This window comes from Martes martes, assembly GCF_963455335.1.
Source record: "Martes martes genome assembly, chromosome: 16".
Classification (NCBI taxonomy): domain Eukaryota; kingdom Metazoa; phylum Chordata; class Mammalia; order Carnivora; family Mustelidae; genus Martes; species Martes martes.
In genome coordinates this window covers 50,521,542-50,544,704 of record NC_137904.1, presented here as the reverse complement: position 1 = coordinate 50,544,704, position 23,163 = coordinate 50,521,542, and the positions used below count along the sequence as shown (strand labels likewise).

The window sequence follows — 23,163 nt, the reverse complement described above, 5'->3', positions numbered from 1 at the left end:
GAACTCGGTTTTAGTTCAGGTAATCTGCTCACCTTGTCCCACCTTCCAACTTCCAATACTTGAGAACATAGAGAAGAATCTGCGGCCACTCTCAAAATGGCGGAAACGTGGAGGCGGGGACGCAAGTGGAAACGGAAGTACGTGTGCTGTCCACACGTGCTTCTGCCAGAGTGGTGAAAAGGGCCCTGGTTCCCGGTGTTTGTAGAGTTAGGGAACGGAGAGCGAAATTTAGTGGTCCAGAAGGTCCGGAAAGAGACGTTCCAGTTTTTACTCTGTCCGCAGACCGAGTGACACCTCCCCCTCTCGTTTCACCATGGGCAAGAAGGGCAAGGTCGGGAAGAGCCGGCGGGACAAGTTCTATCACCTGGCGAAGGAGACCGGTGAGTTAGTGTCCGCGCCGTCTGCGAGCGAACGAATGATCTTTTCGATTCGCTCCCCGCTTCCCGGATATTGAGTTCCTGTTCCCCACAAGGGGTGGTGGATTGGGAAGCTGCATAAATCACCCTGGGAAAGCGCCCCGCCGAGTTTAACATTTTGTCGGTGCCCCCAGGTTACCGCTCCCGTTCTGCTTTCAAACTGATCCAGTTGAATCGCCGCTTTCAGTTCCTGCAGAAAGCTCGAGCCTTGCTGGACTTGTGTGCTGCGCCAGGGGGATGGTGGGTAACACCCGGCACCTGTGGCTCTTCATGGCTGCTTTCTGGGTTCCGGCGTTGGATGACTGAGAGTTGCTTTAGGGGAGGGAGGGTGGGATACAGTAATACCAGTCTCAAATTTCTCCGTAGAGGTAGGCCTCAGAGAAAATGTCTGAAACTTGTACGTTATATGCTCCGGCCACTGCACTTGGTAGAGGCTCTTAATACGCATGGTGAGAGACCATATTGCCAACGGAGGGGGAAGAACAGTCCTGGATTACTTTAATCGGTGTTACTTTCTTATAGGTTGCAGGTGGCTGCTAAGTTTATGCCTGTATCCAGCCTTATTGTAGGTGAGTAACGGGTGCGCCCTCCCTGACTGTGAAGGGGTTGGGAGAGTGAGGTACTAATTGTGTTCTACATTTCCTTTTTCCTTGTTTGAGGCAACTTTTTGGAACTCTCTGACTTGATTTCTTCTAGGAGTGGACCTGGTTCCAATCAAGCCTCTTCCCAATGTGGTGACACTCCAGGAGGACATCACAACAGAACGCTGTAGGCAGGTAATAGGAATCTCTTTTCCCATCTGCTTTATATGCAGACACTCACGTCTCTCCCTCTCACCAAATGCTCTGGAGGCAAGCTTTTTCAGTTTAACACGCCTGAGCAGTGCCTGCATCGTCTGTATGACAAGGCCCATGACACCCTCAGGCTCCGCTCTAGGCTTTATTTAATCGGTAATAAGGTGTTTGGAATTGGAACAAGTGCAGAGATATTGTTGAAGTTTTTTTCAATGGGAAAGGGCTCGCTAGTAGACTGCATTTGCATTGAGCAAATGCCCACATGGACAAATGGCTGAACGATAGCTGTTGCTGTGGTTGCTTTTTTTCTGTATAGGCCCTGAGAAAGGAACTGAAGACCTGGAAAGTTGATGTTGTGCTCAATGATGGGGCCCCCAACGTTGGGGCTAGCTGGGTCCATGATGCTTACTCACAAGGTGCTGAGAGTGGGGGGCGTGGAGATGAGGGTGGACATGGGCTTGCCACTCAGGCTGCAGAGGTTCTCAAACTAATTGTCTCTCTCCCACAGCCCATTTGACACTGATGGCTCTGCGTTTGGCTTGTGATTTTCTGGCCCGTGGAGGCTGCTTCATCACAAAGGTTTTTCGTTCCCGTGACTATCAGCCTCTACTGTGGATCTTTCAGCAACTCTTCCACCGTGTCCAGGCCACTAAGCCCCAAGCCTCTCGACACGAATCTGCAGAGATCTTTGTTGTTTGCCAAGGTGGGCATCACTTTTTCTTTCTCAGGAGTTGGTTTCTTAGCTACCAAAGCATACTTTCCTTTTTTTTTTTTTTTAAACAAAAGATTTTATTTATTTGACAGAGACCACAAGTAGGCAGAGAGGGAGGCAGAGAGGGGGAGAAACAGGCTCTCCGCTGAGCAGAGAGTGGGATGTGGGGCTCAATCCCAGGACCCTGGGATCATGACCTGAGCTGAAGGCAGAGGCTTAACCCACTGAGCCACCCAGGCGTCCCAAAAGCATTCTTACTTATACACCCTATCATCTTAGGATTCCTGGCTCCTGACAAGGTTGACAGTAAATTCTTTGACCCCAAGTTTGCCTTCAAGGAGGTCGAAGTTCAGGCCAAGACTGTTACTGAGTTGGTGACTAAGAAGAAGCCAAAGGTGTGTTTGGGGAATGGGGCCACTCTCAGGTCTTGGAGTTCAGGGGAACTTGGGCCTGGTGGGTCCTGCACACACCTTAAGAAAGGACTTCTCAACCTTCCTTCTTTCCCTCCCTAAGGCTGAGGGTTATGCTGAGGGCGATCTCACACTCTACCACCGTACTTCAGTCACTGACTTCCTCCGAGCTGCCAACCCTGTTGACTTCCTCTCCAAAGCCAGCGAAGTGAGTCCTGGGATTGGAGGGGTGCAGGGAAGCTCCAGAAACATGTCCCTGAGATAATCCCGACTCATTTCTCTTCTCCCAAACAGATCTCACTGGATGATGAAGAGTTGGCCCAGCATCCAGCTACCACTGAGGACATCCAGGCGTGCTGTCAGGATATCAAAGTGCTGGGGCGCAAGGAGCTCAGGTATGCCATGGGGGTGAGCACAGGTGCCCGGAGCCCCCAAGGCAGGGAAGGGCCTTTGAAGACGCAGTAGCATTTTTCTTCCTGAGGGGACGATTTGAGGAATTCACCCAGCGCTGGATATTGGGGAACAGGATGCGCCTATGTTAGATATTTGGGAGGGGGCCTGAAAGGGGGATGGGGCAGGGGCGCCTGGGTGGTTCAGTGGGTTAAGCCTCTGCCTTCAGCTCGGGTCATGATCTCTGAGATCCAGCCCCACATCAGGCTCTCTGCTTGGCGGGGAGCCTGCTTCCCCCTCTCTCTGCCTGCCTCTCTGCCTACTTGTGATTTCTGTCAAATAAATAAAATATTAAAAAAAAAAAAAAGGGCGGGACAGGGCAAAGAGGGAAACGTCAGGGTCAGCATTGGTATTTCTGGGTAGGTCCCTCCTGAACTGGAGAACAAAGCTCCGGCGATACGTGGCTAAGAAGCTGAAAGAGCAAGCGAAGGCCCTGGACATCAGGTGCGGCGGGAATCCGCCCAGGGTGGGGGTCGGCTGGGGTCGGCGGCGTGCGTGAGGAAAGAACCAAACTGCCGGCGCTGTTCCCTCAGCCTCAGTTCGGGAGAGGAAGAGGAGGAAGGGGGTGAGGAGGAGTCTAAGGCTGGAACTGGGCAGCAGCTCTCTAAGGAGGACGAAGAGGAGGAACAATTAAACCAGACCCTGGCGGAGATGAAGGCGCAGGAGGTGGCAGAATTAAAGAGGTGAGAGGAGCGGGGAAGAGCTCGGGGAACGGGCACCCCCACCACAGAGTTCCTCAGGCTGTGAAGATGGGGGAACAGGATGGAGGCACAGATGGGGAATCTTGAGAGCTAGGGCAGGTTGAATTCCTCAAATTGTCCGCTCAGGAAGAAAAAGAAGCTGCTGCGTGAGCAGAGAAAACAGCGGGAGCGTGTGGAGCTGAAGATGGATCTTCCCGGGGTTTCTATTGCAGATGAGGGGGAGACTGGCATGTTCTCCCTGCGCACCATCCGGGGTCACCAGGTGAGGCGGGGTGAGGGCAGATCGAGGAGACAGGACCGCCTGCTTGCATATTTGGATATGGGGGGTATATACATTGGATTTTTTTTTTTTTTAAGATTTTATTTATTTGACAGAGATCACAAGTAGGCAGAGCAGCAGGCGGTGGGGCCGGGGTGGGGGGTGCAGGAAGCAAGCTCCCTGCTGAGCAGAGAGCCCGATGTGGGGCTCGATCCCAGGACCCTGAGATCATGACCTGAGCCGAAGGCAGAGGCTTATTAACCCACTGAGCCACCCAGGTGCCCCGGATTTCTTTTGAAGTGCGCTGAATGTTTACGGCTCATAGTTGCTGTGTTCATCTGTGAAGGGTGACTCTTTCAGTGAGAGGAGACTGGGCAGAAAAAAAGTTTTTTTCCTGAAAGGCTAGGAAGAAACACGTCTGAAACAATGAGATGAGGAACATTTATGAGTGTGCTGTGGATTTATTGTTGTGGAAGCTAGAACATTAGAACCAAGAGGCCCTCTCTGCAGCCACCAGGGTCCCTGGGATGCCCGGATGTGTGATGGAGGGTTTTCCTCAGAGGAGGGCGGCGTTCTTCCGTTCCCCGAGACCAGGTTAGCCCCTTGCTGCCATAGGCTGCTGCTCCTGATTAAAGCAGCATCAACAAGCAAAATGAACTTCTGAGCCTCCGGTGGGAATGGAAAACCAGGTCCTCTTTGTTACGAGAACAGCTCGCAAAGAGAGCGTAGTGGTTCTGCAGTAGATGACCTCTTAGTCGTTCTTTGCCTTAGTTTTCTCATGTGTGGAGAATGATAGAACCTACTGACTAGGGTTTTGGGGAGGAATTTTTAAAAGAGAGTTTAGGTGTAATCCCTGGTAATGTGGTGAACTCTGAAGAACTACTAGCTGTTACGAGGAAGTAAATTTTGAGGCTGATAGTTTTTAAGTGAAGTAATTGTTAGATGTGTTGCCTGGATTCCTCTATTCAGTGGAAACAACATTTGTAGGTCATATTATTCTCAGGTGATTTTTTTGTTGTTGTTGTTGTTTTCTCTCGTGATATGCTTCCTGAGAGTAATTTTTTAAGAAAAACCAATGTTTTAGAGTAATGTAAGATTGGGCAGTATATAGGCTTGAGGTGTTTATCTCTAAGCCTATTCTACCACCACTGGAGAGGAGACAGCCAAGTGAGCTAGGTCAGTGACCTGGCTGTGAATGGACTTTTTGGGAAGATTTCTTCTTATAGGGGTGCCTGAGGGGCTTAGTCAGTTAAGCCTTTGTTTTTGGCTTGGGTCATGATCCCAGATTCCTGGGATCAAGCCCTGTACTGGGCCCCCTGCTCCGCGGGGAGCCTGCCTCTCCTTCTTGCTCCCCTTGCTTGTGCTTGTGTGTGCTCACTTTGTAAAATAAATCTTAAAAAAAACCAAAACACTTTTTTAGAGAGTGAGCACATGTGCACCCCGCAATGGGGGGAGGGCAGACTCTCAAGCAGACTCCCCTCTGGCAAGGAGCCCAATGTGGGGCCTGACCTCACAATCCCTAAGGTCATGACCTGAGCGAACACCAAGAGTCGGACCCAGCCAACTACGCCACCCAGGTGCCCCTAGAGTGGGGTGTTTTATTTTTAAGTTTTTGTCAGAGAGCCCAGCGGGGGTAGCAGAGGGAGAAGCAGACTTCCCACTGAGCAGGAAGCCTGATGGGGGGCTCGATCCCAGGACCCTGGAATCATGACCTGAGCCAAAGGCAGACACTTAACCAAGCCACCCAGGCACCCTGAATGGATGTTTCATGCACTCAGCCCATCACTTCCCTGTCTGTATCTGTCAGTGTATTTTCAAACGTTGCTAAGATAACAGATACAGGGGGGAAAAAGTGGTATATGCCTCCTAAGAACCCTTGACCTCTTTCTCTGTCAAATGCCAGCTGTTGGAGGCGGTCACACAAGGGGATATGAGCGCTGCAGACACACTTCTGTCCGATCTGCCAAGAGATGACATCTACGTGTCCGATGTTGAAGACGACGATGACGATGATTCTCTGGAGAGTGACCTGGATCCAGAGGAGCTGGCTGGAGTTGGAGGATCTCAGCATCTGAAGGACCAAAAGCGGTAAGTGGGGGGCTATGCAAGCAGAGGCCTTGACGCCCTCAGCATGAGCCCTGAAGCAGAGCTGGGCACAGGGGTCACCAGAGGGAGTTGGAGAGCAAGTCCCCCAAGCCCCCACCCACTGTCCTTGGGTCTACAGTGTACGATTTGCTGAAGTAGAAGATGATAAAAAAGAAGAGGAAGAAGAAGAGAATCCACTGCTGATACCACTGGAGGAAAAGACGGTAGTGCAGGAAGAACAAGCCAGTCTGTGGTTCTCTAAGGTAGGAAGGGGTTTGGGGGCACAGACAGACAAGGACTTCGTAAGAGACCGGTGGCTGAGTCTTCCCCTCTCCCAGGATGGCTTCAGTGGGATCGAGGATGATGCTGATGAGGCGCTGGAGATCCGTCAGGCCCAGCTACTGTCTGAGAGCCGTCGTAAGGGGCGACAGCAGGGGCCAGCACCACCTCCCAGTCTGAAGACTGAGAAGAAACCTCCCCAGCACCAGGAGGAAGACCCTAAGGGGCCAGAGGCTCTAGCAGCAGCCAAGACGGCCCCTGGGCCCGGTGAGGAAGGGGATGGCAGCTCGGACAGTGACAGCAGCAGCGATGAAGAAAGGCGAGTGGCTGCAGCTGTTCTGACCTTTTCTCCATGTTCAGGGTTTCCACCCTTGGCTGTAGATACTTTAAAAAAAAATAGTGATGATCTTGAATTAAGTGGTCTGTAGTACAGCCTGGGGGGCCTTTTGGGAAGTTTCTCAGTATGCAGTAGGAAGCGGGGTTGCGGTGAGGCAGGAGTGGGGCTGGGGACTGGCGGCACAGTGACATGGTCATCCCCCTTCTGCAGTTGGGAACCTAAGCGCGGGAAGAAGCGAAGCTGCAGGCCTAAGTCCGATGACGACGGGTTTGAGATTGTGCCTATCGAGGACCCAGGTTAGCTCAGTACCTTACGAAATAGGAGGGGACAGCGGAAGTCTGGGTTGGAACGGAGCTTTGACTTTCCCTTCCTCTCTAGTGAAACATCAGGTACTAGACCCTGAAGGCCTTGCCCTAGGTGCTCTCATTGCCTCTTCCAAAAAGGCTAAGCGGGATCTCATAGATGACTCCTTCAGCCGGTAAGGGGGCCAGGAAATCCTGACAGGCGGCCCTGGAGGGGGCTGAGTCAGGGGCATGATTTCAGGGCCGCTGTCTTCTCTGTCTAGGTACGCATTTAATGAGGAGGAGGGGGAGCTTCCTGAGTGGTTTGTGCAAGAGGAAAAGCAGCACAGGCTCCGGCAGCTGCCTGTTGACAAGAAGGAAGTGGAACACTACCGCAGACGCTGGCGGGAGATCAACGCGCGGCCCATCAAGAAAGTAGCCGAGGCGAAGGCCAGAAAGAAACGGAGGGTAAGGAGTGGAGCCGCCTGCTGCTTAAGTGCCGGGGCGGGAGTGGGGAAGAGGTCTGCCTGACCGAGGCCCCCCTACAGATGCTGAAGAAGCTGGAGCAAACCAAGAAGAAGGCAGAGGCTGTGGTGAACACCGTGGACATCTCAGAACGCGAGAAAGTGGCTCAGCTTCGGAGGTATAAAGGAGAGAGGGGTCACCCACAAAGGTACACAGGGTTAAAAAGGGTGGCTGGGAGCCTCTAACTGTCCCTTCCATTTATAGTCTCTACAAGAAGGCCGGGCTCGGCAAGGAGAAACGCCAAGTCACCTACGTGGTAGCCAAAAAAGGCGTGGGCCGCAAAGTGCGACGGCCAGCTGGGGTCCGAGGCCACTTCAAGGTGGTGGACTCAAGGATGAAGAAAGACCAAAGAGCACAGCAAAGGAAAGAGCAGAAGAAAAAACACAGACGGAAGTGAGCAGAGCCCCCAGGGCCCCTGAGAAGACAGCGTGAGGACACAGAGGTGTGATTCCGGCTCCCCTGGTACCAGCTATAGGCTTCCTTGTGTCGTAGTCTGCTGGAAAGACAGATGGGGTGCCTAGAACTCTCGTGGTGGTCCTGAGGGGTGAGGGAAGATGTTCCCCTGCCTGAAGGAAGGTCTTGGGTCATGTCCTGTTGGTGCTGTAGCACAGGCACCCCCCCCCCCCCCCCAGCTCTTGTTAGGAATGTGGAGACTAGATGAATAGTCTCCTGCGGGGAAGGTCAGTGTTGGAGTGGCAGTCGCTCTTTCTGGGCAAGCTGGCCCCTCAGGTCTTCCCCAGCCTCTTGTTATCTGAATAAAACCAGGGTAGTATCTTTTCTGACTTTTAGTTCCCAATTCCCATTAAGCGCTAACTCAAGACAGCTGGGTATTCACACCATGCACTGTTAAAAATCATAGTATATACTCACTGTGAAGTAGAAATGACAAACAATCCACAGGTCCCAGTAGTAAAACATTTACTAGAGCAAGCAGAAAGGAATGCACATCTTAAAGAAACCTTCACAAAGTCACAAAATTTGAAGTATGTATATTTCTTTTCCTTTTATAAACAAGATAGATAGAACAAAAAAATCATCAAAATCATTTCAGCAAAAGATTTTTCTACCATTGTGGCAAGTTAAAAAAAAAAACAATGAAATAGAAGACACTTTAAAAGCTGTTGAGTTTTGTTTTTTTTTTTTTTTCAATTTAGTAACACTTCAGACCTGGAGCAGTCTTGTTTCCAGGATCATCTTCCTCTTCGAGGGTAGAGGCTCTCTGGGTCTGGCAGGCTGCTGCTTCCTGTCTCAGGACTGGACACAAACCTGGCTGGGAAACCTGAGCATGGACTCCCACTTAGAATTAGACATCTCCCTTCCCTGCAAAATCTAGAAGCACCAAAATGCTTCCCCAAATCTCTAACAAATGCTTCAGTGGGTTGGGTTTGCAGAAAGCCAACTCCTAAAAAGCGGACTGCCTGGCCACACGGCTAAGAAAAGAAATCTTATTTGTAGATGTTTATAAGGTGACATTTTAGTAAAAAATATAACGCTACATATAATATAAACCTAGAGTGAGTTTTGTGCCCTAGAAGGCCCTTTCAGGGGATCCTCAATTGACCTTCACAACTCACCCAGAGCCCAACAGAAGGTTCCCAGCTCTCACTGCTTCCAAGGACCAAAGCAGCTTCCCAAGAAGACATCTGAAAACTGATCCAGATGAAGGGGTCATGTCTCCAAGCTCCAGCTAATCCACTAAGGGCAGGGGGTCCTTACACCTTGGGCCCCAACCCAGCCCTGAGACGCCTAGTTACCAAAAGTCCTTCTAAAAATAAAATTAAAGACAATTATTTCACACTGTAGCACATACCCTCTAACTGTCCCATCGGCTTTTCTTGCGCTTGGGTGGCTCGGGGACAGCGAAACCATCAGCTGTCTTATCTGTCTTGCTGTCCACCTTGTCCATCTTGCTGTCCACCTTGGGGTCCACCTTGCTTTCACGATTACAAGCCTCTTTCCTGCTTTCACCATTCCGACCATCGTTTGCACCTCGGCTCTCTCCTGCGCCTCGGCTCTCTCCTGCGCCTCGGCTCTCTCCATGTCGACTGCCACCTCCTCCATGCCTATTCTCCCCGTGACGGTGACCATCAGCATGACGGCTGCTGCTGCTGCTGCTGCTTTCTGGGTAGCGGTATCCATCTCCATGGCGACCACCATCTCCATGACGTGGACTGTCGCCATGCCGATTGCCACTCTCTCCATGACCGTGACGGCTGCCACCCCGGTTCTCCGTGTATCTCTCTCTCTTCCCATTGCCTCCCCCAGGCCCTTCTCGGCTGTTACTCCCTGGAGCTGTATTGTTGACTCCCTGGGCTCCAGGAGGAGGATAGGTCACTGGAGCACTGCTGAGGTTCCCAGTATTGCCAAAGCCTGGGATACCCTTGGTGGCACTGGCAATGGGGCTGTCTGGACTGTTATGGCCCTGTTGGGCTGAATTAGTTGGAACAGAATTCAAGCTCCCTGCACTAGTCCATCCACTCGCCCCAGCAGCAGAGCTTCCCGCCTTCTGGTTGCTTAAGCTGGCAGCAACAAAGTGACTCTTGTACTGTGACTAAAAGAGAAACAACAATAGCTAAGACAATAGGTTCAAGAAACTTGGATACGGGAAGCTTGGAAATGAGAAGGTACATAGAAATTCTATGCTCTCCTGGTACTGTAGGCCCCACAGCCCTGTTCCTCTATTAATGAGAAAGAATAAATCTAGGGGACCTAGCTAAAACATCAGTCTGAACCCAGATAAAATGCATAAACTTAAGGCTCAACCGGTTATCTAGCTAACTAGAGGTGTAAGTATAGAGGGGGGTTCAGCATTCACAAGAGCTTCAGAATCAAACTTGTCTTAGCTAAAAAAAAAAAAAAAATGGCAATTACTCTCAACCTGATTACAAGAGCCTTGGAGGTGGGCAACACTGTTGGCAGGGAGGGAACACGAGCCCTGCTACAGTACAACAGTCCCAGGGTCTGGGACAGCGCACGTCCCTGAGCCTCAGACTGCCCAGCCTCTACACCTGCAGCTCCAAGTAACCTGGCACGAAGCGGACATTCACAACTGAAAGCAGTGAGAAGGCCCTAAGTCTAGCAGCAAGCCTACAAGCTCAGCTACCCTCTCAGACCAGACCCCTCATCACTGCGCAAAGCTCTTTTAGCTAACTGCTTAATTTCAGACCTGGAAAGCTGCTTTCATTGCCGTCAGCCGATCTCCCATGGCTCCTGTGGAGGGCTTGTAGGCCTCGTAATTGCTCATCACGTTGTTGTTGTTGCCTCGGTCCTTTAAAAAATAAAGAAAGAAAAGAAAAAGGCACACCCATGAGGACAGAATGAGCAGGCGAGCCTGCTGCCAGAACGGGCCTCACATACTAGAAACACAAGTAGGTGCTGCGACGCAAACAGGTATTTGTATCGAATGGGAAAAGGTACGGTAATTTTTTAAAAATCCTAGGACGCCTGGTGGTTCTGAGTTGGGCATCTGCCTTTCGCTCAGATCACGATCTCATGACCTTGAGAATGACGATCATGATCTCATGACCTGCGTTGGGCTCCCTGCTCAGTGCGGAGCCTGCTTCTCCCTCTCCCTGCCACTCCCCCTGCTTGTACACACTCTTTCTCTGTCAAAGAAAGAAATCAAATAAAAAAAAAATGCTTATCCTTTTTAACCCAGTAATTATGTTTTTAGGAATTAACCCTAACCCTGAAGTCAAATTATGGCCAAAGCCGATCATAAGGTTTTATTTACACACACAAGCGTGTTTACGTGATTCTGTGAAGCTTCATGCTCAGCATGAAGAGGCCACGAGGCACCAGAGAGCACATGCATATTGCCCGTACGTGGCCCAGGCTCTGAATCCACTCTTAAAAGCCCAAGTCTCAGTTTCAACACTTATTGGAGTGTAACCTGGGGTGCCTCAGTTTCCTGACCAGCAGACCTGTGCTCCCCAGGGGTTGGCGGATGAGGTTAACATGCATGACTGCCTGCCAGCAGTAAGTCAACATTAGCTACCACGACCACCTGTGTCAGGCACATGCTCATCACTGTTACTGAGCCGGGGAGACGCTGTATCAGAGACACCAAACTGACAATAACGCTCCAGAAATACAGACTGGCAGTTTGCGTCTTTGGTTTACGAATCAAGGTGATATGAAACAGGCGGTTAAAAGCCAGTAAGGGGCACTTTTGTTACCTGTTTTGTAAGAAAAGCTACCTCTCCTCTCTGATGCAATTTCCCACAGAATGTAGGAACTCTTAAGACCAGAAGTTAAGAGTTCCCAGCGGCAGACTCTAAGGCCAGTGCTAGAGGGCTTGTTAAGTTTCCGACTCACCAGGTCTGGGGTGGGGCACGAATACGCATTTACTGTTGCTCTAGGACCAAATCTGAGAACTGATGTGAAAAGACTGATTTCCTGAGCATATCTAGTCACCAAGTACACACAGATGCTTCTTTAAGAGAAAGTCCCAACATTCCTCTCTAGGCCAGATTCTGCACTCACTGAGGTAGAGTAGGACCGTCATAACACCCTCCAGGACTTGGAGCAGCGTAAAGGGCACAGCTACAGTCTGGCAGTCTGGACTCACCGTGTTCTCTGAGCCTAGGCCAGGCCGCTCCCTGTAGCCGAGGCCGCCTCCACCAATGTTCAGCTTTTTGCCTTTTCCTCCTTTAAAGCGGGATTTCCGAAACCAGGCATTCTGCATTGAACACAATTTAAGGTTAGGTCACAGAAGGAAGTGGCGGCCAGGGAAGGAGGACATCATCAGAAACGAAGTGGGAAGGAAGAAAGTAATGGTTCATCTTTAGCCAATGTATTTATGGCAACTGCTCGCAGGAACCACAGATGAGCTTCTTTTGGGAGTGTAGTCTACCAACTTCGTCAGGGGCCCAGCCCCTTATCTGAGGCTTCCGATACTGTTTCTCAGGGCCTTCAGGGAGGGCAGTGAGGAGGTAAGCCTTAGGTGCAGAGCACTTACTTGGGCCACTTCTAACTTCCTAGCGGAAAAGGAACGGACTTTCCATTTATTAATCTTAGATGTACTACTGGACATACATGTTTGGAGCTTATAAGAGGGTTCAGAAGTGAAAGAAAAAGACCATGTGAAGTGAGGTTCACCAGAACTGGCCCTAGGGCAGATGTCCAGGGCAATTAGCCACAAAACTGAAAGTTTTATGTACCCAAAGCCTGAAGTGTTCCTTGAACCTGATCACTGCCAGCATATTATGAATCAGATTTATGTTCTTTTCAGAATGCAAACATCAATGGAAGACATAGCCCTTTATCTAACAATCACATGTTACAATCTAAGTGAAATACTTAAGAGGTAGGGCTGGCTTCAGAAAGGCACTGACCAGGGAAGCTGATCGCACAGTCTGAGAGCACAGAAAGCCTAAGGCACAAAAAGAAATGTAGGAAAAAGCCAAAGACCGGATATATCCTGTTTGAAAATGTAGTTTATGATGGGCTTTCTGTACCTAGGAAATGGAAGGAAACATCATTTTACTCCTTCCTGCAATGCAGGTCCTCTACTCCCAGAAGCCAGAGCATGGGCAGCATACCACACCGCACAGTGCAGGACGGATTGACTATTCTGTGCGCTGACTTATGACTCTAAAAAAGACATAAGTCTCTACTATCAAAATGTATATACTGCACCCACTGGTAATTTGGGGACTACATATATTAAGATGACTCAGGATTTACTTCAGTAGGACGTCCAGCTTAGATTGGTAATCAAAGTGGTTAAAGGTCTTAGACCTAAGTCTATGAGAAACAGTTAAATACATCATATTTTCTTAAGACATCACACATTTTTAACTCCTCAAGATGAAGACTGGGAGTAAGGACAGTAAGGGGAAAACACCCATCTTTGAGATTAAACTTACAAGTGTGCTATGGGGCAAGCAGGCAGAAATTTCAGAGAGACAGATTTTAGCACACAGAAAGGAAAAAGCTTTTTTCAAATCAATGTTGCTGAAAGAAGATAGACCTGATGAATTTTAATGTCCTACAATACGGATCTGTACCCCCTAAGGACTCCCCTATATATATCTGCAACTTTTCTGTCATGTGTCTATGTTAGCTCATCAGGCGTGTGTGTGTGTGTGTGTGTGTGTGTGTGTGGTTTTTTTTTTTTTTTTTTTTTTTACTAGTTTCAGAACCTGGAACCATCTTTGTGTTTTTTTTTTTTTTTTTTTTTTTTTACTAGTTTCAGAACCTGGAACCATCTTTAGTATACTCTGCCACTTACCTGCATCGCCAGATCGAGGAGTTCCTTGGAAACATGCTGATTGGCTCCTTCCAAGTTCCGGACGAGGTCACCAGCAAAATTGCTGTCCTTGGGGGTCAGTAAGGTATAGGCCACACCTTTCTCACCGGCTCGTCCTGTGCGGCCAATCCTGTGAGTATGAGTATCAATGTCTCGTGCCACGTCATAGTTAATGACAGTCTTAATTGAAGGAATGTCCAGACCACGGGCTGAAATAAAAACACCCAAATTCTTTTATCCTTTAGCAGGAGTCAAAAAATCGAAGTAAGCAAAAATGCTGATCCTCTAAGAACCCACATTCCTTTTACTTAGGCAAACTGCATGGTGTGGTGAGCTGGTAAGATCCAAGCATTTAAGTTGCCCTTCTAGAGCAAATGTCAACATCATTGACTCTCTGATGCCAGGCTGTCTAGCTGACGGACACAGGCCTTCTGACATCAGTAACCCGCCATGGCCTCACTCTTGCACCAGGAATATGTAAAATGATGAAAGCCAGCATCAAATTGGCTTGTAGCTGAGAAATTATCTCCTTTTTGGAGAGAAAATACCAGTTTTTTAAGGGCAACTATTAAAACAGAATAAAGCCGGGGTGCCTGGGTGGCTCAGTGGGTTATGAGCCATGACCTTCGGCTCAGGTCATGATCCCAGGGTCCTGGGATCGAGCCCCACATCAGGCTCTCTGCTTGGCAGGGAGCCTGCCTCCCCCCCACTCTCTCTGCCTGCCTCTCTGCCTACTTTGATCTCTGTCAAATAAATAAAAATCTTAAAAACAAACAAACTGAGAATAAAGCCAAAAATCATACTTCAAAGAACTTTTCGGTCTTGAGTGAAGCATGCCCAATCAATGTTAAAACACACTATAAAGGCATGGCCTATGATCTAACTGGCTCCACAATTTTTTCCCCTCAGTATCTTCTAACTGCAGAGAAACATTAAGTGAACGTGGCACCCAGAGCTCCAGGTTTGGTCACTACGGTCTGAGCTGCTTGCGGGGTGGCCAGCCAGGCCAGTAGAGCACCTCTGCCAGCCTGCTCAGTGCTCTAGCTGTTGTTTTTTTAAGATTTTATTTACTTGTGAGAGAGAGGGAGTACAAGCAGAGGGAGCAGCAGGCTCCCCACTGAGCAAGGAGCCCAAAGCAGGACTCGGTCCGAGGACCTCGGGATCATGACCTGAACCAATGGCAGGCGCTAAATGGACTGAGCCCCCAAGGCACCCCCCGTGTTCTAGCTCCTACACAGCAAAACAGAGCACCCTTACAGCGCAGGGCCATGAGGTCACTGGGGAAAGTTTTACTCTACCTGCAACATCTGTGGCCACCAGGACTGGGATGTCCTTTTTCTTAAAGTCTGAAATGACCTTGTTTCTTTCACTCTGATCCATGTCCCCATGAAGCAGCCCAAGATTATGACCCTCCTGCTTAAGGTTATTGGCTAGCTCCTCAGCATTGGCTTTTTTAGTAACAAACAGGAGAACACTTCCTGAAGAGGTAAATTCTACCAGACGCCGGGTAAGCCAGTTCCATTTACTAGGCCCAGAATGGAGAATCTCCACAATCTGTGTCACATCTTCATTTGCCTGAAAAGGAAGAAAAGAGGACTGTGACATTTGTGCCAAAAGGCACCCGAACAAGGACCAGACATCACTTTCCACCACCCCTCTTCTCTTCAGGCTTTCCTTCAGCAACTCAAGTGCAGCTTGAAAGCTACATCCCTTCTCAAGTCACTGTGCTCTACCGCAGTGACTTTGTAATGCAGTGTTACAAGAAATTCAGATTATTTATTCCTAATAAATTAAACTCCTTTTCCCTCCTTCCCACTCACTGCTCCTAATACAATTCATATACACATAGAAAGCACTCAAAAATGAAAAGCAGAAAATGTCCTAACACCAGCTAACTGCACAGAACTTTAATAATAAACACGGCAAAGCAACTTCAGAACTCTCAAGGTAGCCAAATTTTCCACATAGCGCATATGGAAAGGTAAATTCCACGAACTCATTTTCACCAGGCCTTTCAAGTCATCCCACTCCTACTACAATCACTTTAAATGTCTGTTCTATCCTGTCTTCCAGGCAAAGCCCGCTTTTTCTCCCCGCTAAAAGTTTTTAATTTTTATCACATAAAATTTTAAACATTCCAAAAAAAGAAGTGAACATAATCACCTCCTATGTACCCATCACCCGACTTCAACAATTATCCGTATTTTTAAAATCTAGCTGTCTCATCTATGCTCCTAACCTTGTGTTTTTTAAAACAAATCTGAATTACACTGCCTCATCTATAAATACATAAGCACAGTGTTGTGTTTTTCCTCACAATAGTGGAAAACTAATTCCATGTCTCCCAAATATGAGAAATAACCTATAATAATCTAGCCTTGCTTATTAGGGTTACCTCTCCAATGTCTCCCTGCACCACACGAATAGGGTCGATCAGGATGTCTCTGGCCAGTTTTTCAATCTTTTTCCGAAAAGTTGCACTGAATAAGAGAGCTAAAAGGTGAAGCAAATTCTGTTAAAGAAACAGTGACTTTGTTTTTGAAAACCCACTAAGCCTCCTACTGATACTCAGAATTATTCAGTTTTATAAAATAAACCCACCTGAACTTTAAAATTAAGTTTCAAAATTGATTCACTAAGGAAAAAACCATTTTCCTTTTTCTATTTTTATACATTCGCAGTTAAGACAGGGACTGTCAACAAGGTTCGAAAAGGATCTGACTTCCAGTCAGCAGCCCTGCACTGTGCTTTAACTCCACGCGCTGATAAACCCACGTAACTTGGGACAGGTCATTTAATTCTCAGGCTTGGATTATTACCTACAAAAACGAGTGAGTTATAGCTGATGATCTCTAAGGTTCTGTGCCACTCAAAGTTTTTATCTCCTCCTCTATGGTTCTCACCAGTACCCACATGACCATTTTTGCTGCCATACTGTGAGTGTTTATAAAATACATAGGTGTTTATTCTGAATACAAATGTGACTTAATAAAACTGCTTCATACATACTCTGTCTGTCAGGACGGACATGACTTGCTATGGATCGCACCTGGTACTCTGGAAAAAGTAAAATAGTAAAATTAACATTATAACTCCATATGATGGTTTGGGATGTCTAGGAAAAAGTCATTTTAGTAAAAATATCCATATGAGGAGTTATAACTACTAAAGAAAATGTGAAACTCCCAGGCCTATCATTCAGTACGAAACCCAGAAATCCTTTCCCCTCCACCCAGCTAAGCTGGGCCCAGTAGTTTCCATCAATAAAGATGGGTTATTCAGAATTTCCACAAAGCTGGTTAAGTTGGGAGGACAGGAAAGCAAGGAGCCTAAAATGATATGACATCTACTACCTAAGAACATAGACCTTGACCTCCACAATCAAAGGTATATGAATAAAAATAAAGAGAAAATATTTTCCCTATACACAAAGGCACTTTCAAAATGTCTGTAACCCCGTCAAGCCTAACATACTTCCTGAGAGAATGCCTAAAAATAGTTAATGGTTTAGCTCTAACTCTATGGTCTAATCCTATACAGGAGTATTTTTAGCATCTCTCATACAGAAAGAAAATGCTAAGTCTAGAAAGACAAGAAAAAAACGAGTATCATGAAGATGCAGACAGAAGAAACTGGTACCAAAGGCATACCAAATCCCATGTCAAACATGCGATCTGCTTCATCAAACACAAGGTAAGAGACTCTTTGAAGATTGGTAGCTTTCTTCTTCACATGATCAATTAGTCGTCCCTATGAGATCCAGAAAATGAATAGGAAGTATAATTAAAGACATTTACAAGAACTTTCTAGAATTGTACTCCTGGAAAAAGTGCTAATACTCCAGCTGTCGACTGTAACAGACACTGGGTCGGACAGACTTGGGACTTTATGCACTACAGAGCTTAAAAGAACAGAAAATTAGAAAACTCAGTTGTGGGAACATGGCCAGAACTATTTTCTGGAGCTTTCTAAAACAACCTAATTTAGGACCTTTTTGATAGCTTTTTATTTAGACTATACTCTTTTAGGAACTATGACCAAACTCCAAATTGTACGGTCCAAAGATCATCTTCTTTTTGATTCCTGACGGTCTCAAGTAACCATAGATCCACTTTCTAGGAAAGCACTAAAAAAAACTGAAACAGGGCGCCTGGGTGGCTCAGTGGGTTAAGCCGCTGCCTTCGGCTCAGGTCATGATCTCAGGGTCCTGGGATCGAGTCCCGCATCGGGCTCTCTGCTCAGCAGGGAGCCTGCTTCCTTCTCTCTCTCTCTGCCTGCCTCTCTGTCTACTTGTGATCTCTGTCTGTCAAATAAATAAATAAAATCTTTAAAAAAAAAAAAACCTGAAACAGAGCGGAATCTGTAGCTACTAACATATATGTCAATACAGTCTTAACAGACTGCTAATCTAGGCACCCAATCAAAGTTAAACCAAAGTGGGGCGCCTGGGTGGCTCAGTTGGTTAAGCAGCTGCCTTCAGCTCGGGTCGTGGTCCCGGAGGCCCGGGATCGAGTCCCGCATCAGGTTCCCAGCTCCACAGGGAATCTGCTTCTCCCTCTGACCTTCTCCCCTCTCATGATCTCTCTATCTCTGTCTCAAATAAATAAATAAATTCTTTAAAAAAAAAAAGAAAAATTAAACCAAAGCCACAAGCTGTGATTATCAGAGTATTCTCGACCCTGCTTTACCACATTTTAGGGGCCATTCCATTCAATAACCAACCCCTTTCCATACCAAGAATGGCTGAGAAGCCACTTGAACCCAAGACATACTTACTGGGGTACACACAACAATCTCTGCCCCCTCCTGAAGGGCCTTGGCCTGCTCCCACATGCTTCCTCCTCCATATACGGCGACTGATCGAAGATTATACGCTTTCCCAAACCGCTTACATTCTGCGTGGATCTGCAAAGTTGTTGACATAATGACATGAACAAACCAGGACCCTGACCAATACCCAAAAGGGAGTTCTAAAAAAAAAAAAAAACCCAGAGAATGTGATGTCATAGAAAATCAAAAGCTAGAAAATGCTTTTAAATCACATTTTTATTCATAAAGTAAATGAACAGAGCACCAACAGGCTATCTGCAACCCTGTCTTGATTATTCTTTTTTTCTTTTAAACTTTTCTTCCTGACCTTGTCATTGCCTTTCTACCCAAGCAAAATGAATTAACCCAGGAGGAAAATACTGGGAACTTAAAATACAAGCAATTCCCAAATATTTTTTCTCTTTCAACATTTTTAGGGAAAAATATGTGTTTGGTCATATGGAAAATACATAGGAACACAGTATTTTCCAAAAGTTTCCTGGTAGTGTAACAATGTGAATGTTCTTCATACTATGGAACTGTATACTTAAAAAGTGATTAAAATGATCAATTTTATGCACATTTCACCACATTTTGAAGAAGCTTCCCAGTTAATTCTACCCTCTTGACTGACTAGTCCCTTCCTAGTTCACACACAGAAGGGGGCATTCTACAGAAAGCACGCACCTGCTGGCAGAGCTCTCTAGTAGGACACACGATCACTGCGATTGGTCCATCTCCTGGTTCCAATTCCTTCTGGTCCATTATATGAATCAACATGGGCCAGATAAAAGCTGCAGTTTTCCCACTGCCTGTTTTGGCAATACCAATCATGTCTCTACCACTTAATGCCACAGGCACACCCTAGAGAAAAAATAAAGTATATCCACTCTAAACTTTCACTTTGAAAGACATACTGAAGGAAATCCTAGGGAAACTAATGACATTCATTTCCAATGAAACAAAAATATCCTGATAGGTCATGCACACTGGCTATAAAATAACAAGGAATACCTGGCATTTCCATAAATTGCTTGATTTATAGCAAATAATATTATCATTCACTACATGTGGGTCAGCCATGGTTTACAAAATATGAACGACCATTTTGCTTGAGATACAGAAATAAAAAACTGCAATTTATAATGTAAGTGGGTGGCTAAAATCAGAAAAATTTCCACTTGAGAAGGTACAGACTAGCTTACTCATCCACATACAGAAAATTCTCATATTCTGTGTAGGAATGAATAAATCCCATATATAAATGGAGAACAAGTTATTACTTCCAATTATAAATGAGAATTTTCAGGTCACAGCCAAAGGAATCTTAGTCACTGGCAGTGCTTGTCTACACCCAAATCTTTTTTGTTATGTTTATTTAAAAAACTGCTTTCTTCAGGTCATATTTTCAAGATATTTAGCAGATACAAAAGAATATTTCCCAGCTCCTTTAGCAACATCTTAGAATGGTCAGTAATACATTTTTGTTAATTTTTTTTTACTCTTTAATTTTTAAATGTTTCAAAAATACTCTTGGATTTCATCTATGTTTTTTCCAAGCAAAATTTGGAGACTAAGCCACAGATGAAATATTTAGATACCTTCTATCTATGCCAATATAATTTTGGACTACATACTATTTTGCTGCTCTGACTTGTCTGTAAAATCAGCATGGTCACTGAGTATCATCCTGCTTTGTTGTTCTTTCATTATGCTTTACTTACCTGGCACTGTATTGGAGTGGGCTGTGTGTACTCAGATTTCCGAATCTGGTGCATAAGTTGTTCATCAAACCCAAAATGAGCAAAACTACTTCCCGGTCTAGGAGGTGCAGCACCAGAGACCTACAAATAAAGACAACTCCCAGGAGTGACTCGTATTTCAATATGAGCAGCACTGGAAGTTCAACACGTTCACCTGCACCTTGGACTTCACTTCAGTATACACAAGGGAAAACAGAAGTCTGTGGTCAAAAGTGCATACTGTTTGAAAAGATATAACCTCAAAATGAGTATTTTACTCAAGTATGGGGCGCCTGGGTAGCTCAGGCATTAAGCGTCTGCCATAGGCTCCGGTCATGATCCCGGGGTCCTGGGATCAAGCCCCACATTGGGCTCCCTGCTTAGTGGGAAGCCTGCTTCTCCCTCTCGTTCTCCCCGTTTGTGTTACCTCTCTCGCCCTGTCTCCGTCAAATAAATAAATAAATAAAATCTTTAAAAAAAAACCCCCAACTATTATACTGAAATCAGTGCATACTTTAAGAAGGTGTTCATTTCTTCTAATTTTTAAAAAAGTATGCTACATATAATTTGAGATGTCTTAATTTTAAAATATTCTAAGACTTCACATATTGTTTATATCTATTAATCCTGTCTCTCCTTCCTGATGATGGGGACTCTTACCCCCTTCATTTCCAGCCTGCCCAACACAGTTCCTAGCACACAGTACTCACTGCAGAAACACTTCCTGACTAATTTTAATGTCACAATGACTTCTTATTCCAACACAAGATACAAAATTGACTGAACATATATATGGCATTCACATGTGTTGCATTAAAGAAAAAACAATCCTATCCTAAAAGAGCTGGAAGACTAAAACAATAAAAATCAATACATAGGAGCCTAAAAGGATATAGTTATTACTCTATCAAAGACAGTCCAAGAACCATTAGAAAAGAAGGTTATTTTAGTTTGGATAAGTGATACTACTAACCCTGGACTAACTAATACTAATTTAAGAATATATGGCTTAGGAGAGCCTAGTGGCTCAGTTGGTTAAGCATCTGCCTCAGGTCATGATCCCAAGGTTCCCGGATGGAGACCTGCATCAGGCTCCCTGCTTGGTGGGGAGTCTGCTTCTCCCTTGCCCTCTGCAGCTCCCCGTTTGTGCTCTCTCTCTTAAATAAATAAATAAAATCTTAAAAGAAAAAAAAAAAATTTTGGCTTAATGATCGACTTACCCGAAGATTGAGCTTATGACGGAGATCTATTAGCTGCTGAGGGGTGAGGTTGGTTATCTCTTCATGCTCATTGTAAAAATTTTTTTCAAATGGTGGATAGTCAATCTGCAGGTCCAATTATTCAAAGTTAGTCTAGAATTCAAGAGTCAATCCTGTAAGTTTGATTTTAACACAAAATAACCTTTTACACATATTACGTAAGTAAAGCCTTAACCAGCAAGAGGACAAAGGAATTCACTTATTCATGACACACATCCCAAATGTACAGCCAGTATCTTTACCAATTTCCATTTTCAACATAAACACCACCCTACCTCCTAAAGAGACTCCTAAAGAACACTGCAGATTTGAACCACCTTGATGCAGACTAAGGAATCTCTACATAGCCAAAGGCCTCAGAAGACAAGTATTTTTTTTATTTTTTTAAAATCTAAATTCAATTAATTAACATATAGTGTATTATTAGTTTCAGAGGCAGAATTCAGTGATTCATCATTCTTATATAACACCCAGTGCTCATTACATCACAGGCCCTCCTTAATGTCCATCATCCAGTTACCCCATCCCCACCCTGCCCAGCAACCCTCAGTTTGTTTCCTACGGTTTAGAGTCTCTCACAGTTTGTTCTTGTTTTATTTTAGAGGACAAGTGTTTTAAAGACATTTCACTTTATACATTTAAATATGCTTTGGAATAAGCTGTTCACCGAGCTCTAGCATTTAAAACCATTTCTAGTTATTTCCTATGAGGAGAGCTCTGCCTTTAGAGGGAGTGCTATTCTTTTTAAAAACATGAAACTCTTTACGTAACTTTTAAAAAATGTATGGCGAAGCATTTCCAATTCCAAAGAGGAAAGAAGTCATTCCTGCTACTCTTTTTACAACTTAATGTACTGAGACTATAAAAATAAGCATATCACCACTTACGAATTTGGTTAAATGATTCTCTTTAACCACCTAAGTGGTCTACAATAAAATTACATTAATTCTAGATATAGCCTAAAATTACCTTTCTATGGTATTATCAACAAAAAAGTAAGAAATTAAGTTTTTTAAAAAGTTCTCCTTTAGCACTACAAATAAGCAGAACCTTTTATACTCCCCACTAGGCTGCACTAGGCAACAACAGGATTTTCCTCAGTTCCCCTCTCTTTTTCAGAATGGAAGCTCCCTGAGGGCAGAATTGTCTTCGTTCACAAATTGTACATACAAATGTGTTATTTTTTGTTATATATATGTATGAAATGAATAACATAACAAACATATGAATAAATACATGAAATGAATGTGAAGAAAGCTACACAGAAGCGGAAAGGCTATCCTTTCCTTACTTCTGGTCTCTCCTGGCAGGCTGCCCGCACTACATGAGGACAACTGTGGGCTACCCCAGCACAATGACGAGGTTTGACAGCTTTGTCAAGTATCTCAAATATCTTATTAGATGATTATTTCAAGTACTTGTGTGTTTTTTCTTATTAGATTTTCATCCTTTATCTTATCATGGATGCTTCCTCCCACATCAGTGTCACATTTTTAGTTTCATTTGCCACATGTAAACACCAAGGCATTATTTGGTAGCATCTGTGCAAAAGGAAACATTTAAAAATTTGAGTATAACCCATACTCTAGTTTAGACCAGTAGTCCTCCAAATGTTTTAGTCTCAGGTGCCCTTTACACGTATCAAAAACACAACGAGCTTTTGCTTGTGGGGGTTTTATCCGCTGACAGTTACCATATTAAAATTAAAACTGGGAAAATTCTTTAAGATTTATTCATTTAAAAACAGTAACACACCACTATACTATAACATAAAAGCTTTACTTGAAAAAAAAGTTATAGGGGTGCCTGGGTGGCTTGGTGGGTTAAAGCTTCTGCCTTCTGCTCAGGTCA

At 45.5% G+C, this 23,163-nt stretch overlaps 2 protein-coding genes across 7 annotated transcripts in view; one reads left to right on the top strand and one right to left on the bottom strand.

Moving 5' to 3' along the window:
- The first annotated feature begins 162 nt into the window (after positions 1-162).
- FTSJ3 (FtsJ RNA 2'-O-methyltransferase 3) lies at positions 163-9,043 on the top strand. 2 transcript variants are annotated; one of them, XM_080826868.1, is made up of 21 exons: positions 165-380; positions 551-656; positions 939-985; positions 1,113-1,192; positions 1,527-1,626; positions 1,719-1,913; positions 2,202-2,317; positions 2,436-2,540; positions 2,627-2,727; positions 3,146-3,226; positions 3,316-3,465; positions 3,610-3,745; positions 5,646-5,830; positions 5,967-6,090; positions 6,166-6,425; positions 6,654-6,739; positions 6,822-6,921; positions 7,009-7,192; positions 7,273-7,367; positions 7,454-7,691; positions 8,404-9,043. In XM_080826868.1, the coding sequence occupies exons 1-20, from the start codon at positions 314-316 to the stop codon at positions 7,644-7,646; spliced, it is 2,511 nt and encodes an 836-aa protein (XP_080682994.1). In that variant the 5' UTR covers positions 165-313; the 3' UTR covers positions 7,647-7,691; positions 8,404-9,043. The 2 variants fall into 2 exon arrangements, with proteins under 2 accessions (XP_080682993.1, XP_080682994.1); XM_080826867.1 differs by lacking the exon at positions 8,404-9,043 and having other exon boundaries at positions 163-380; positions 7,454-8,031.
- The window catches only part of DDX42 (DEAD-box helicase 42), a 38,140-nt gene continuing 23,127 nt past the window's right edge, over positions 8,151-23,163 (bottom strand). For 3 of the 5 annotated variants that reach the window (XM_080826864.1, XM_080826863.1, XM_080826866.1), the window contains 12 exons: positions 21,274-21,378; positions 20,036-20,155; positions 18,999-19,175; positions 18,279-18,407; positions 17,153-17,252; positions 16,512-16,559; positions 15,898-15,995; positions 14,801-15,077; positions 13,485-13,711; positions 11,820-11,930; positions 10,416-10,517; positions 8,151-9,800 (listed from right to left, as the gene is read on the bottom strand). In XM_080826864.1, the coding sequence (XP_080682990.1) occupies positions 9,063-9,800; positions 10,416-10,517; positions 11,820-11,930; positions 13,485-13,711; positions 14,801-15,077; positions 15,898-15,995; positions 16,512-16,559; positions 17,153-17,252; positions 18,279-18,407; positions 18,999-19,175; positions 20,036-20,155; positions 21,274-21,378 (2,232 nt within the window). In that variant the 3' untranslated portion in view covers positions 8,151-9,062. The remainder of the gene's footprint in view (positions 9,801-10,415; positions 10,518-11,819; positions 11,931-13,484; positions 13,712-14,800; positions 15,078-15,897; positions 15,996-16,511; positions 16,560-17,152; positions 17,253-18,278; positions 18,408-18,998; positions 19,176-20,035; positions 20,156-21,273; positions 21,379-23,163) is intronic. The other 2 variants (XR_013968188.1, XM_080826865.1) reach the window with 2 other exon arrangements.

Coding starts and splice junctions, on each gene's coding strand:
- FTSJ3 (XM_080826868.1), top strand. CDS start 314: ATGGGCAAGAAGGGCAAGGTCGGGAAGAGCCGGCGGGACAAGTTCTAT. Junction 3,227..3,315: donor GCGAAGGCCCTGGACATCAG/GTGCGGCGGGAA, acceptor CTGTTCCCTCAG/CCTCAGTTCGGGAGAGGAAG. Junction 5,831..5,966: donor CATCTGAAGGACCAAAAGCG/GTAAGTGGGGGG, acceptor TTGGGTCTACAG/TGTACGATTTGCTGAAGTAG.